At 40.2% G+C, this 15,203-nt stretch overlaps 1 protein-coding gene and 1 non-coding gene across 3 annotated transcripts in view; both read left to right on the forward strand.

The window, feature by feature from the left end:
* The first annotated feature begins 6,080 nt into the window (after nt 1–6,080).
* The window catches only part of RC3H2 (ring finger and CCCH-type domains 2), a 15,663-nt gene continuing 6,540 nt past the window's right edge, over nt 6,081–15,203 (forward strand). For both annotated transcript variants that reach the window (XM_005421242.3, XM_031057219.1), the window contains exons 1-12: nt 6,081–6,380; nt 7,741–7,858; nt 8,309–8,542; nt 9,288–9,463; nt 9,566–9,766; nt 10,137–10,269; nt 10,509–10,627; nt 11,009–11,121; nt 11,694–12,002; nt 12,734–12,948; nt 13,906–14,333; nt 14,756–14,926. In XM_005421242.3, coding sequence (XP_005421299.1) covers nt 6,150–6,380; nt 7,741–7,858; nt 8,309–8,542; nt 9,288–9,463; nt 9,566–9,766; nt 10,137–10,269; nt 10,509–10,627; nt 11,009–11,121; nt 11,694–12,002; nt 12,734–12,948; nt 13,906–14,333; nt 14,756–14,926 — 2,448 coding nt within the window. In that variant the 5' untranslated portion in view covers nt 6,081–6,149. The remainder of the gene's footprint in view (nt 6,381–7,740; nt 7,859–8,308; nt 8,543–9,287; nt 9,464–9,565; nt 9,767–10,136; nt 10,270–10,508; nt 10,628–11,008; nt 11,122–11,693; nt 12,003–12,733; nt 12,949–13,905; nt 14,334–14,755; nt 14,927–15,203) is intronic.
* LOC115947900 lies at nt 9,935–10,046 on the forward strand. The gene has a single exon (XR_004081756.1). It is a non-coding gene; the product is annotated as a small nucleolar RNA SNORD90 (small nucleolar RNA).

Raw genomic sequence — 15,203 nt, forward strand, 5'->3', positions numbered from 1 at the left:
CTGGGAGCCGCAGCAGCGGGCAGTCCGCGCTGAGGTGCCCCCGGCCCCGGGGAGAGTCGCACCGGAGCCATGACTATTCCCAGTGTGGAGCACTCATGGAGCTGTGCGTTAGGGTAATGGTGGAGGAGAGCCGTGGTGGGAGACAGGCCCTGGGACTGCGCCCACCGTGTCATGTTTGAAGTGTCTTAAACAGAAAAACACAACGACTGAGCAGGAAAAGCGTGTCCCGGTTCTGCTGATGCTCGAGGTGCACGGAGGGTTTCCAGTTAAGTGTAGGAGTCAGCACAAAGCACACAAGGGCAGCAGAGTGGTGGGAGGGTGATGAGTGTTCAGTTCATCCAGGGTTCAGAAGGGAATGGCATGGATCTGTAACGAGAGAAAATAATGACAAAGTTTAGACAGGCAACCAGGAGATTTTCTGATCTAGGCCTCTTTAATTTCCATGCAAACTTAGAATTTTGTTTGTGTTTAATTGTAGTTCCTGTAGCTTCTCTTGCGATTGTTCTCTCATGGCCATTATAGGTACATCATAATAATGAAACTAAAATTAAAAACAGTCCCTTGGATTACAAGGGTGTAAATTTGCAATTGTGGCAGAAAATATCTAATTTTAAATGAGAAGTAACCAGTACAGCTGTAAATTTTCGAATCAAAATACTATTCTGGACAACCCTAAGGAAAGGAAAAAAATATTTGTCCAAGGCATCTAAAGTCATTCTGTATAGCCTTTAAAAAGGCTTTCCAGCTCCCTTGGAGCCCTGTGCTTTCTTGCCTACATCTCAGAATAGAAACAGTATTTCATTGAAATGGTTTAAAAAATACTAAAATACAGAATTTCTCATCTAAAAAAATATAGTTTAAACATCGAGGTCATGTAAAAAAAAAAAGCTTGGAAAACTAAACCATACATGGGAGTTCTTATTCACTGAAAATACTAAAAAAATATTACCAAAAAGTTAGGAGTTCTACACTGTACCTCTTCTTGGAGTAACTGTGTCAAGGTAGATCTGCTTAGAAATGGATTCGCTTTCTCTGTATTCAGAGAGAGTTCAACTGATTTGGGTGGCAGAAAAAATTTTCATGTATCTGCCCTTCAGTTAGTCCTGAACAGTCAATACTGTTAGAGAAGCTGAGTTGGTGTCAGGCTGGTGGCAAGGACAGGCTCTCCTTTCAGGGACACCTAGGAAACACAAGGAAAAGCCCACAGTGGCATTGCATAAGTGTTTAGGAAACTTTTAAAATCTCCTAACATGGTTTGTGGTGGAAGGGTTGAGCCGGGAGGAGCAGGTAAGAGCTGCTGAGGGTGCACTGACTCTGGTGTTGCTTTGGGGGCAGTTAACCCTGAATTGAATGAACTTTGGCAGTCACTGAGCAACCACGAGCGTACATTTATATTGTACCCCTGTTGATAGGAACTACTCTTCAGCCACACGTTTTAAGGAGGCAGAGGAGATTGAAGCTTTGATTTTTTAACCTGTTAACAGGAGAATCCCGTAGGTGTTTCGGCTAAACGTAGTCTGGGTACGTGTAAATGTGCAGATCTGCATTTGGGGCACGAGGAAATGGAGTGAAGCTCTCAGGGAAGCTCAGGTTGGACATTGGAGTGAAGCTCTCAGGAAAGTTCAGGTAAAAGGCTCTTCCCCCAGAGGGTGGCCAGGCACTGGAACAGCTCTCCAGGGAAGTGGTTGTGGCACCAAGTGTGCCAGAGCTCTGGGAATGTGTGGATGATGCCCCTGGACACGTGCTGTAGTGTCAGGTACTCCTGCAAGAAGCAGAGTTGGACACGATGGGTCCCTTCCCAGCAGGATTTCTATTGGTGACTTTTCTGGAACTTGAATTGGGCTGCAGATACTCACAAGAGCATTATTGTTCAGTGAAATAATTGCATTGAAATACTATATTTAATGGTCATTAAAGACTTTACATGTAGAATTTTCACATGATGTAAAGAGATTTGCATGTGACAGATATTACGGAGTGTAGAAATAAGCAAGGCACCTCAGTAAAGAGGATTTATTTCAATTTCAAGCCATTGTAGCTAAATGATGCAAAGCTGTTACGGGGATGGCCCTTTCCTAAGCCTTTAATGAAGCCAGTTTTTTAGATCTGTGGATGATGGCCGTTGAAGAGAAATCAATAAAAGAAATTAATAATGTATTCCAGAGAATACGTTAATACTGATGATTATATTGTGATATGTGAGTTTTTGATTCAGTCAGAATGCTTTCAGGAGCTGCATAACTTAGGAAGGAAAGGTGGAAAAAGCTGCCTCCTTGTAGTGCAAACCAACCATTCATCTGCATAAATGAAAAGTTTTAATGGAGATCACTTTAAAAAAGAAAAGAAAATGCTGTGATCTCTGCAGTCAGCATTAAGACCAAGTCAATATCAAGGACTCTTTAATTTAGCAATTCAAAATCAATTCAATTCTAAGATTTAGGCTTAAATACACAGTAAGATTGTAATTGAGCCTCAGTTGTGAAAATGCCATATAATTTCACAAGTTTTCCAAGCGTTTCCTTCATCTGTGGAGAAGACTTCCCTTTGTTGAGCCCTGACAGAATTACTCCATGTCTCATTCTCACCCAAGCTCTGCTTATTTGTCTTTGCCACGGCCCACAAGGGACCTGATGGAGGCAGCCTGAGCCCAGCAGAGCTGATGCTGTGGGGGAACTGAGTTAAGCCTTCAGCCCTTTCTGTGATAAGGGGTGAAACTTGCCTGTCTGCATTTTGGCAAATGCCCTGACTGAGCAGTGTGGGAGAGGAACAGGCTAACAGAACAGCATGAACACCTGAGCTTGGTTTCTTCAGGAAATCAGAATTGAATTCTGTTTATCATGTCCAGAGGTTATTGAGTAAGCATAATGATTTGTTTGTAGAGATTGGTTGTAGAGAATGTCTTGGGATTAGGTAGCTAAGAGTTAATATAAAATTATTAAAGACATCTAAGTATTACAATTTCCATGATTTGTAAGTGGTACAGCTGTTTGAGGAAGGTCTTGAGGTTTCACTTATCTCCCCTTCCATCTCTCATTCCAACTTAATCAGATATTCTAGTCTAAAATGAGAAAATCAGTCAGTTATTGTTACTCTGATCCATTGCAGCCATTACTGCAATAGGAAAATACTACTGTTTTAAAAACACAACATTACTCAGCTGTACTGGTTTTTATTATTACATAACTTCTGAACTTAAGCTTGTATGTTTCTCAGTTTGTCATCTGAAGTAGTGCTTCTGGTAGTAGTACTACAAAACTATTGTAACTTCACTATGTAATGATCTTTTAAATAGCAACTGCCATGGCTTTTCAGGCTGCTTCCTTGTATGTCTGGCCAGTTTCTGTATCAGCCATTTCTTTGGGATTTTTTTTTTGTAGGGTGCTTCTACTTTGACAGAGAAGAGGAGCCCTGTGTAGTGTAGAGGTAGATAACACATCTGCCAGAATGAACAGACCAAGGATAGCTGTTCTAATGGAGTGTGCTGCCTGTTAAAAAACAGAATCCAAAGGATTTCTAGTTTACCTTCTTTTTTTTGCTCTTCTCCTTGTGTTTGCTCAGTTTAGAGTGCTGGAGCAATTTGTTCTTCAAGAGGACATCCCTGAAATACATTGTTTCTGACAAGGAGCAAGAATCTATTAAACATTTGGCTTATGCTTTTTGTAGGAGTTGACATGGTAATTAGGAGATGTGAGATTGTTTTCCTACACACTGGGGTGTAAGAGTGGCAGGAGAGCTGGCAGGCTCAATAAAGTATGGAGATTCCTCCCTGTATGACTGCTTGAAGTTTTGGGAGTCGAGAGCTTTTCCCAGCTGTTTGCTGGCTTAATTAGATTTTTTTTCCTGTCAAGAAATCTGAAGGTCAACACATGCTTAGTAGAGTCTGTCATTTGGGATGATTAAACACCCAGAGATAGATCTTTAAAAACCAGTGGTGCACACTTGAGGAATCTGCTGTGTTCATTTCTATGCTGGTCAGGAAAACAACTGTATTTTAAAAGCTCATAAACAGAGAGGTGGTTTCTTGCAAGTCTCTGAAGCACCTGTGGAAACCAAACGTGGGTATTGTCTCAGAGCAGAGATCCCTGTGTCTGAGATAATTAATGAGCAGTGTGGACACAGGGACTGTTTATTAGGAGCTCGTTAGTGGCATACCGGCAGTGGAGCTCTCTGTGTGCCAGCCTCTTAAACTTTTCCCCGTGCGAGTCATGGCAGTCACACACTTCCCAGAGTGGTCTGGTTTGTGCTGTTCCTCTGTCTTGCAGTTGAGTGAAAAAGCACCACTATCAGCCCTAGGTCAGCAGTAATGTTGATGTTTTAATGTTTCTGGTGGTGCTGCAGAACGTTTTAAGGAAAGTGTTCACAGACTGGCTTTGCTGCTCCGTGCATCCCTTGTCCGGCTGTCTCAGAAGGGAAGCAGATGTGCTAAAGGAAATGGTGGGATTCTTAACAGAGGAATCAGAAATCTTTCTGGGCCTGTTGGCTCAGTGTTTGGCTTTATTCTTATTTGTTTTGCTTTTAAATTTCCTTGGTTAAAAGACACATGTGGCAATAGCATGTTGAAGATGACTGGGTTTGTTCATCCCTGCTAGAGCTTTGACTGTGCTTTCACAGAAGCTGGAGGAAAATCTGATTTGTCCGGTACATGGGAATTTTCTGGCTTATGTTGGAAGTATAACCTCAGCAGTTTGGTTTTGAGAGGTTCAACTTCCAGTTTGGTGTGTTTTACTGTGGGAATTCATTTGAGGCAAAAATTGCTGCATAACATTGAAAAGCTCGCTGAGATAAGGACATCTTGTACAAGTATCCTGTTACTTAAAGGGCACTGAATGTTCATAGTACTAAATAGGATTTCTGAACAGATGGTCATAATTAACATAAAATGCATCCACAGATAAGAGTCTATTTGGTCTTCTAGTAATTCTTTCAATGGTCGGGTACTTTAGCATTAATTAAACCATAGCACAGCCGACAATGGAACTGCAGTAAGGAGTTTCTGAATTTGAACACAGAGAGGAGATCTTAGCTTCCTCAGAACAATTACCTTTTTTCTGTCATCAGAGTAAAAAAAATAGAATGCTAAACTTGTAATTAAAACATTTGTGTATTTGCATTTGTAACAAGCTTGTTCATAGCCTTGAAGTGACCCAACTGGTCTGTAGGTTGCCTAGAGAGCAAACACGGTGCACATCACAGCCCAGGGTGGGGCTGCTCCCACAGGGGTGGAGCTCTGAATGTAAATCCTGATGATGGAAGCTTGGATGAGAAGGGTTTCAATGAACTTCTTAGGCCTGGTACCTTTTTCAGGAATGTGCCTTATGTAAGATACAGCAACAATCTCCATAAAGCCATATTTTCTTTGAAATACGCTTATGTAAACAATTTATTTGGTACTACTGCACAGAGTGAGACGTTTCAAGAGACAAGGAAGCCATCTGAAGTTATTGCTTGCCTTATCATAGGTCCTTAATAGCTGGATTTTACATACATCAAAGATTTTCTTGCTGTGAGTTCATGGACATAGTTTTATGTAAGGTAGAAACATGAAAAGCAAGATTGCACACAGCAATCTCTACCCTTGAGTGCTCCAGTTCTTACAAGAAAAGGTAGAAATAACACAAGAATCATAAAACTAAAAACTGGTCTCTCATTCTTTTAGTGTTTTCTTATGGCTCTTGATATTTGTTAGTTGATTTGTATTTTAGAGAAAGAGAAAATGTGTTTTTAAAAAAGTAAAGCTCAGTTTAGTTTGGTGTCTGATTAAGTCTGAATAAAATCTGCAGAAGGAAGGTGTTGTTTTACTTAATTTCAAATGAAAATAACATTCTAAACCACACCCCTTCCCCCCAAAAAATTAATGCCATTTATTGTGAATGTGTTAAACTTAGGGTAGTCTGCGTTAATTTAATTCATGAGCCTTTGTGGTGCAGTTGTTAAACTAACTCAAAGTTGGGGTTTTTGAGTACTTCGGCATAAGGATTTGGTTTTGTTCTTGGTAATATTGAAATTGTGGTCTGGTTTTTTAATTAAAAGTTATTCTAAATTGCCAGAAAGCATGTTTTAAATACTCTGTTATTCACTTACAGCTGCCAAAACATAGTACAGTGAAATAATGGTCTGCTAGCCTGCTAAACAAGTGTCCAGCTTCCACAATGCCTGTGCAGGCAGCTCAGTGGACAGAATTTCTGTCCTGCCCAATCTGCTACAATGAGTTTGATGAGAATGTGCACAAACCCATCAGCTTAGGTTGCTCTCACACCGTGTGCAAGACCTGCCTGAACAAGCTCCATCGCAAGGCGTGTCCCTTTGACCAGACTGCCATCAACACCGACATCGACGTGCTCCCTGTGAACTTTGCACTCCTCCAGCTGGTTGGAGCCCAGGTATGACTGAAGCAGCTCTTTGTTTTGCCCCTTTGTGTTGTTGCCTTCTCGTGCCAGCTGCAATATGTGTGCTGCTCATTCTTCCTTATTTTAGCCCAAATAAATGGTAAGGCTTAACTCTGGATTCTCTAGGAGTCTATACATACTCTAAAAGCAGCTTCACCATTTCAGGGCCATCTTCTCATAAAATGAAAGCGTGTTCTAATTGTAACCTGAATTCTGATTTTAAAAGGCTCTTGAACTGTGACTGGAGAAAAATTCCCATTGGGAAGCAGACAGTTGTCTGTCCCAGTTGTCAGTAGAATGAGTGAACCTGCAGACTGCACTCGTTCATCTTAGCCTTGTGAGAAATCTCGTTCCTAAATGCCACATGTTTGGAAGTGGCTGTTTAACCAAGTTCCAGAAGTGTGTGTGTATAATTTTTTTTTAAATATGCTTGATGATGGCTTTTCAGTTGCGTTTACAGACACTGGCTAATCAGGCCAGGAATGTTCCCTGTGCTGTCTCGTAGCAGTGGCAAAACAGTGATTATATAATCAGTACTGCACTTTATGGAGACTAAATAAGTCGGTTCCCCTTATGCTGATTCATGTGCTTTTTCATGTTACTCTCTCTCTAACACCTTGGTGAGGCAGTAAGATGATGTTATTTACTTCGCTTTTTAATGTCCTGTCACATGCCTTGCCACAGCTATTGGTAATGACATTATGTCAGAGTGTTTTTGTTTCTCAGGTTCACGTGATCCTTTTTTTTTTAATGTGTCAGATCATTGTTGTGATCTTACAACATTTATTTTCATGGTCTCCTAACTTCTTGCAATGTATTCCAAACAATTAATTTATTATGACTAACACTCCCTCTGTTTTCCTTATCTGACCTTGTTATTCTATTTCAAGTTTTTTTCCAGCGAGCTAAGTTTCCTGCTTCTTCTCTTGGAAGATTTCAGCATGCCCAAATGATGCCTAAATAATTTTTAAGCTTTGCTTTATTGTATTCTTGCTAGTTCATTTTGTCCTGTAGCTTTTTTTTGTAGTAAATCATGCTGATCTGGTATACTGATCACCTTCTCAGATCTCATGTGCTTCATCTTTTTGACATTGGTTATTGTTTTCTACCCTACTTCTGTTTTTAAGGCGTTGAATAATAACAAAAACCATCTTTCATCATGCTGATCTTCATCTTGGGCCCTTTTTGCTGTTCCTTATGCCGTGTACATGCCCTGGGTGGGTCCTGTTTCCCTGCTCTCAGAGCAGTGCACATCTGCAGTGTTATGTAATTAATGGTGATGTGGGTACCATCGGGGAGGTCAGCCAGGTGTATGTAATTCTGCTCCCCCTTCCTCCCCCTTGCATTTTTTTAGGTACCTGATCATCAGACAGTAAAGTTGAGTAATGTAGGAGAGAACAAACATTATGAAGTAGCAAAGAAATGTGTTGAGGATTTGGCACTCTACTTAAAGCCATTAAGTGGAGGAAAAGGTGAGTCTCTGCTGAGCAGTGGAATTTTGACGTAGCTTGCTTTTAACAGTGTTGTGTTTTCAGCACTGATTGTAAATGTCAGTGAGATAATACTCTCATTTTTCTAATAAAATTGCCTTGTGTCTTTCAAAGCTTATTCACACTTGTGACACTTGTTTGTGGTTTTCTTATTTTTAAGTTTACAAAATGCTCTGTTTAATAATACTGCCTTGGGGCTAACTTTCTGCTGAAACTGAACTTTACCCAAAGGATGGCTTTGATGTCGGTTTACGATTTTAATTAAAGTTCTTTTTGATAAAGAATTACACAGAGTTGCTTATGAGAAGGGAAGGTACCTGTGACTGGTATACAAGTCCTAGAGAGAGACATACACTGTTAGACATTTTTTTTGTCTCACTCAGATGAATTTGATGATGAGCACTGCCCTGCCTTTTCTCCCTTTCTCTGAAGGTGTTGCAAGCTTGAATCAGAGTGCACTGAGCCGTCCCATGCAGAGGAAGCTTGTGACACTGGTGAATTGTCAGCTGGTGGAGGAGGAGGGTCGGGTCAGAGCCATGAGAGCAGCTCGGTCACTGGGAGAGAGAACTGTCACAGAACTCATCCTGCAGCACCAAAATCCTCAGCAGCTTTCTGCCAATCTTTGGGCTGCTGTCAGGGCACGAGGGTGCCAGTTTCTAGGACCAGGTAAGGGATCTGTACATCTGCAACAGAATATTTTTAGCTGTACCTTTTCTTTACAAAAATGTTTTGAAATTTCTTCTGTTCAGTTGAAGATGTTCTGCCAGAAAGAAAGGAAAAGGGGAAAAAAGCCCCAAATAATAGTAAAATCTTCTGACATAAAGTTTTTTGGTTGTTTCCCCTACTGGTCCATTAAATGTTGTTTGAAATTGGGAGGAAGTATTTAAAAAATCCTGGCAAAGAGGAGTCAATAAGCACGCACTGTGCAGTTTGTAATGGAGTGTAGCAGTCTGGCTGTACTGCTGCCTGTTATTGGGATTAAATAGCTGTCAATACAATCAGCCTAACCTCAGCTGCAGCATACTTCTGAAATTTATAGTGGTTTATATCTCTGATAGAAAACAAATTCATAGTTTTGTTTGTTTTTTGTTTGGTTTTGTTTGGTTTTTTTTTTTGTTTTTTGTTTTTTTGTTTTTTGTTTGGTTTTGGTTTTTTGTTGGTTTTTTGGTTTTTTGGGTTTTTTAGTTTTGTTTGTTTGTTTTTTGTTTGGTTTTGTTTGGTTTTTTGGTTTTTGTTCGGTTTTTTTGGGGGGGGTTGGGGTTTTTTTTGGTTTTGGTTTTTTCTTTTAGTAAAATAAAAAGCAATAAGGAATTACATTCAAGATTATTTAGATGTTCCTGCTTACCTGTTCAAATACAGTAGCCTTGCTGTTTTCTGGAATATATTTAACTTTCATTTTTGTGTGTTAAAGCTATGCAAGAGGAGGCACTGAAACTTGTATTACTGGCACTGGAAGATGGCTCTGCACTCTCAAGAAAAGTTCTGGTACTTTTTGTTGTGCAAAGGCTGGAACCAAGATTTCCCCAGGCCTCTAAAACAAGCATTGGTCATGTTGTGCAGCTGCTGTATAGAGCATCATGCTTTAAGGTAATACACCACCATTGTAGTTTGTGCTGTGCAGCTGGTTTTTATGATGAACATGGGGATTTTTGGTTAAAGAAGGAATGTTTAACTGTTACTGTTTATTAGGTCACTAAAAGGGATGAAGATTCTTCTCTGATGCAACTGAAAGAAGAGTTCCGGAGTTACGAGGCTTTGCGGAGAGAGCACGATGCCCAAATTGTTCACATTGCCATGGAAGCAGGACTTAGAATATCACCAGAACAGTGGTCTTCCCTTCTTTATGGAGACCTCGCACATAAATCACACATGCAATCCATTATTGACAAGGTTTGTCAAAGGGATGATTTGTAAGATTAGTTTTGACTACTAAATGTTACAAGAAAAAACAAAGAACTCCATGAATTAACTTTTTGTTCATAGTCCTATCAAATATTAATTAAAACTAGATTGAATTTTTTTCCCCTGATGTAGCATATTCATCATATGAAGTAGTTTAATTAACTTTTTGGTGTCTTATGATGAAGCTTCATAGGGCAGATTCTGAGTTGAGAAATAAAATTTCTCTCCACTGATCCTCTCTATATGCCATCTGAAGACACTATATGTTGCATTTAGGAACTAACGTCATTAATATCTTTTTAAGATCAGTAATTGACATTTGTAAGATGCAGCACACTAATGCTCCCTTTATTTTCAGCTCCAATCTCCAGAATCTTTTGCTAAGAGTGTACAAGAATTGACAATTGTCTTGCAGCGCACGGGGGATCCTGCAAACTTAAACAGGCTGAGGCCTCATTTAGAGCTCCTGGCAAACATAGATCCAAATCCAGGTATGCAAATCAAGCTTTTTAAACTTTTCTTGGTATTCTTCATCTCTAGCGAAGTAAATTAAGATGATAACCTCCATTCCTGGTTTTGAAATTCCCATTAATGAGCGTAATAAACTCCTCTTTGGGGCTCTCCGAGTTCGGTCCTAGTACTTGATGTTGTAAAGCAATACAAGGTGTGCCTCTTATTTATGATACTGGAATTACTGACAAAGTGACAGCCCTGCTTTTCATCATTTTAGATGCAGCATCTCCAACATGGGAGCAGCTGGAAAATGCCATGGTGGCTGTGAAGACTGTGGTCCATGGGCTGGTGGATTTCATTCAGAATTACAGTAGAAAAGGCCATGAAACTCCACAGGTAACCAGACTTGAATATTGCATCATGTCTTCAGCTTCCTCTCCCATTTACTGGGAGATGCAACTTTGAAGAATTATTGTTGATATGAAATATTTATGGCCTTTCTTGTGGGATAATTGATGATACTGTTATTTACTGCATTCAGATTTTGAGAACCTAACATTTGTGAATATGGAATGCAGCAGAGCTGGCCGTAGAGAAATCCATACAAGGACAACTTAGCCCCTCAACAAGGAGTGTCCTTGTTTTTCTGATTAAAAATGCAAAATGTAAAAACATGTCATGGATGTATTTTCTGTATTTTAAGCCTACTTTTATGTTAATGTCTGATAGATGGTAAGAGGAATGTCTTGTGGTTTTTGTTTGTTGTTCTTTTTTAAGCCACAACCAAATAGCAAGTACAAAACAAGTATGTGCCGAGACCTTCGACAGCAAGGGGGGTGTCCAAGAGGAACAAACTGTACATTTGCTCATTCTCAGGAAGAGCTTGAAAAGTGAGTGTGGGAGACTTTTTCCTTTTTTTTCCTCCTTTTAATTTAAATCCAAGCAATCTACAGAGATTTTAGAAAATCTTCTCTTCCGTATATTCATTTTTTTGGAGGGACTCTTGACATGACAATTCTTTATATGAAATTAAAGATACAGCAGAGCAATGTCTACAGACTCATTCCAGTTTCATTTTTTATTTTACCTCATATGAGGTAACATTTCCTTTCCTGCAATGGAGTGCAAGCTCAGTGTCTTTCAAGGATTGGTTATATTACATACAAGAGAGAATGTTAATTACATTTTAATTATTTAAGGAGTGAACTGCATTATTGAACAATATGCAGCTCTGCATTCTTGAAGTTGTTTTCACCCAAATGCATTTTCAAAGAACTGCAGAATGGGTTATATAAGAGGAGAGATGATTTTGGGTTCCAGTTGTTGAAAATAAGTTTGTAATTTTTGATGTCACGTTCCATGTCAATCCCTTCTTTTTGCTAGTTTTGCAAATCCATTAAAATTCACAATAAGCACTTTCTATACCATCTTGTCTTCTGTGGTTTTGCACGTTTGTTTGTAGATATCGCTTGAGGAACAAAAAAATCAGCGCAACAGTGAGAACGTTCCCCCTTCTGAACAAAGTTGGCGTAAACAGCACCGTCTCAACCACCACAGGAAACGTGATCTCTGTCATAGGAAGCCCTGAGGCAACGGGCAAGATGGTGCCAAGTACTAATGGAATAGCTAATCTAGAAACTGGGGTTCCCCAGCTGATCCCCCGCTGTGCAGACACCTCCCTGAGAGCTCTGGACAACACCAAGAAGGGAGGAAAGGCCGGGGCCAATGGCCAGAACACTTCTGGCTCCCCCACAGAATCACTTCCTGAAAAGTAGGTGGCTTTTTTACATCAAGACAATTCAACAGAACATTCTGCTTTTAGATTATCTAAAATAATAAATGGGGTTGGTGGGTGGCCAACATATACTGAAGTGTGGTCCTGGCTTGCAGTAATTGCTGGTGCTCAGTGGCTGCAGAGCTGTGTAAGGTCTTGCACTGCAGTGCATTGTTTTAGCTGTTCAATATTCATGTGCAGTGTAGACAAAATGGCAAATCTCTCCCTTTATCTCTTACCCAATTGTTCTCAGCCTGGTATCTTAATTGCTGTTAGGTTGTTACATAAAAATAAAAAGTTGTGGCAAACAAATAAATTATATACATATTGCATACCATTGGGTTATTACATACATGTATGTTACTACTTGCGATAAATTGTATTCAGAATTTGACATTTCCTAAAACCAGGAAGTGCACAGAGTGTGCACTTCCTTGAAACCTTCTAGTTCCGGGATTTTCACTTAAAAATCTTAGATAATTCTGCAGGAAGCACAGCTTTTCAAAACCTTTGTCTTTACCAGAATACACTTACAAAGGGTATCAAAACATTTATGTCCACTTTTGAGTTCTCCTAGGAGAAAGTCTGAAATATATCATCAGTTCAGGGAAAATTCCAGAGGAAATGTCAAGGCCCAAATTTCCATGTTACGTGGGAGTGTACATGAAGAGATGACTGACTGAAATAAGTGAAGATCTGCTTAACGATTTCTTGGTAATCCTTTTCAGTAAAATCGGTTCTCCACCCAAGACTCCTGTAAGCCAGGCAGCAGCTACCTCAGCTGGTCCTCCTAATATTGGAACAGAAGTTAATTCTGTGCCTCCAAAATCCAGCCCATTTGTTCCCAGAGTACCTGTCTACCCTCCACATTCTGATAATGTTCAATATTTCCAAGACCCCAGGACTCAGCTGCCGTATGAAGTTCCACAGTACCCACAGACAGGTGAGTGAGATCTGCACTGATTAAAAAATAGCTCTGAACTTTTCTCTGGAAAAATATCTTTTATGAGAAATAAATTTTATGTCTGTTTTGTCAATGTCTATTTTATTTTATTTTTATTAAATGTCAGCTGAATGTTCTCTTAATGGAATACCAATCTTGTTAATTGCTGGGTATGTGAGGGACTTGCGGTTTGCTCCCAGTGTTGGTGGTTCTTGCCTTTGTGTGCTGTATGTTATACAGCTTATACTTCAGCCTCCAGAAGAACTTGAACCTCAAGGTCTTTCATCCACTTTTTCCTTTGTTAGCATTTAATTGTTTTTATTTAGTCTTGCTCTTGCCATGGCCCATCCATGAGGGTATCCCTGGGCAGGATTCAGAGGCATAGCACGCTTCTGCTGGGAGGCTTACACGTCTCTGTGCTTGCTGGGATGTTTTTGAAAGGTTCCAGTTATCTTTTTAGGTTGCACTATGCATGTTTATAGTCAGGCAAATAGTTGTGGTTTTTAGCACTGAGTCATTCACAAGCTCTCAAAAGGTAGAGATGTTCAGGCAATCCTCTCCAAAGAATGAGCAATAAATCAAGTGTGAAATGGTTATTTATAGACATTTTATTTTTTATTAATACAGATTTTTATTTTAGAGAGAACTCTTTTAACTTCCTATATAAAGACTTGCTGAAGATTCTGTGTTTTCAGTTACTTAGTTACACCACAGTACATAGGAGCAATATTTTCCCAACTGGGTCCAGCTGGTGAAGGGCCAGCACTGCATCTGCAAATGTGGTTGTCATACATGAAATTATATTTAACAGAAACATGGTAGGGTCAGTAAGAGGTTTGTAAAGCGTGACTCCTCATTCTCTAAAGGTACTTACCAATGCTATTTACAGTTTTAGAAGGTGTAAAATTTGTGGGTCATTTGTGGTTGCATTAAATATGCCTTTTTCCAATTTTTAAGGGTATTATCCAGCACCTCCAACAGTACCAGCTGGTGTAGCTCCCTGTGTTCCTCGCTTTGTGAGGTCCAATAACGTTCCAGAATCCTCCCTCCCACCTGCTTCCGTGCCATATGCCGATCATTACAGCACATTTCCCCCTCGAGACCGGCTGAATTCTCCCTACCAGCCTCCTCCTCCGCAGCCCTACGGACCAGTCCCTCCTGTCCCCTCTGGAATGTACGCTCCAGTCTACGACAGCCGGCGCATCTGGCGCCCGCAGATGTACCCCCGAGACGATATCATCAGGAGCAATTCCTTACCTCCCATGGATGTGATGCACTCATCTGTCTATCAGACATCGTTGAGGGAGAGGTACAACTCTCTGGATGGGTATTACTCTGTGGCTTGTCAACCTCCCAGCGAGCAGAGGACTGTGCCTTTACCAAGGGTAAGTGAGGGCCAGGAGGGGAAGGCTCTATGCACACTTGGTTCTGAAGGTCATTACTGGAAAGTTGGTAAATAATTAGCATAGACCTGTTTATTACAGTGATTGAGACGCGTGACTTGGACAAAGTTCTTGTTTTGTTTTTAACCTTAAAATGGGCTTGCAAAACAGACCACTGTCCATCTGCATCAGGACCAGAGCCCCTTTTGCCTCTTTAATGCCCATGTGTGTTGCTTGAATTAATTGCATATCTAAGATTTGACTTGCCATACATGGACCTACAAGTTCTTGTGAAATTCTTCAAGTGATATCAGTGGAGGGTTACAGACCCAAGGAAATTTGGGGACCCAAGTGTGTCCCATGCAAGTATTTGCCTTCTGATTAGAGTGTGATGGGATATCCAATCCTGTATTTATTCTTTCTAGGAGCCTTGTGGTCATTTGAAGACTGGTTATGATGAGCAGCTGAGACGGAAGCCGGAGCAATGGGCACAGTACCACACACAGAAAACTCCTCTGGTATCGTCAACCCTTCCTATGGCAACACCATCTCCAACACCACCTTCTCCTCTCTTCAGTGTAGATTTCAGCACAGAGGTGGGAAGCCAAAGAACCTCTTTATTTTCTCTTCCTGTTTCTGTAAGATGCCATTTAATACTTCTAGGAAATATTTTCTACCTGCCATTTATTGTTCATAAAATTAAGGTTATTTTCTAGCAAAAGGAAAGTGATATCTAATAATGATGCAATTCAATTTGGTATTAAGGTGATGTGTAACATGACTGCAGAAAAAAGGTCAGGAAGTGAAGTGATTCAATTCAGCTTCACTAAATGAAATATAATTTTATTGAACTCTGAAATTCAAGGTTTTTGT

The sequence above is a fragment of the Geospiza fortis genome, unplaced genomic scaffold, assembly GCF_000277835.1.
Source record: "Geospiza fortis unplaced genomic scaffold, GeoFor_1.0 scaffold27, whole genome shotgun sequence".
NCBI classification, from domain to species: Eukaryota; Metazoa; Chordata; class Aves; order Passeriformes; family Thraupidae; genus Geospiza; species Geospiza fortis.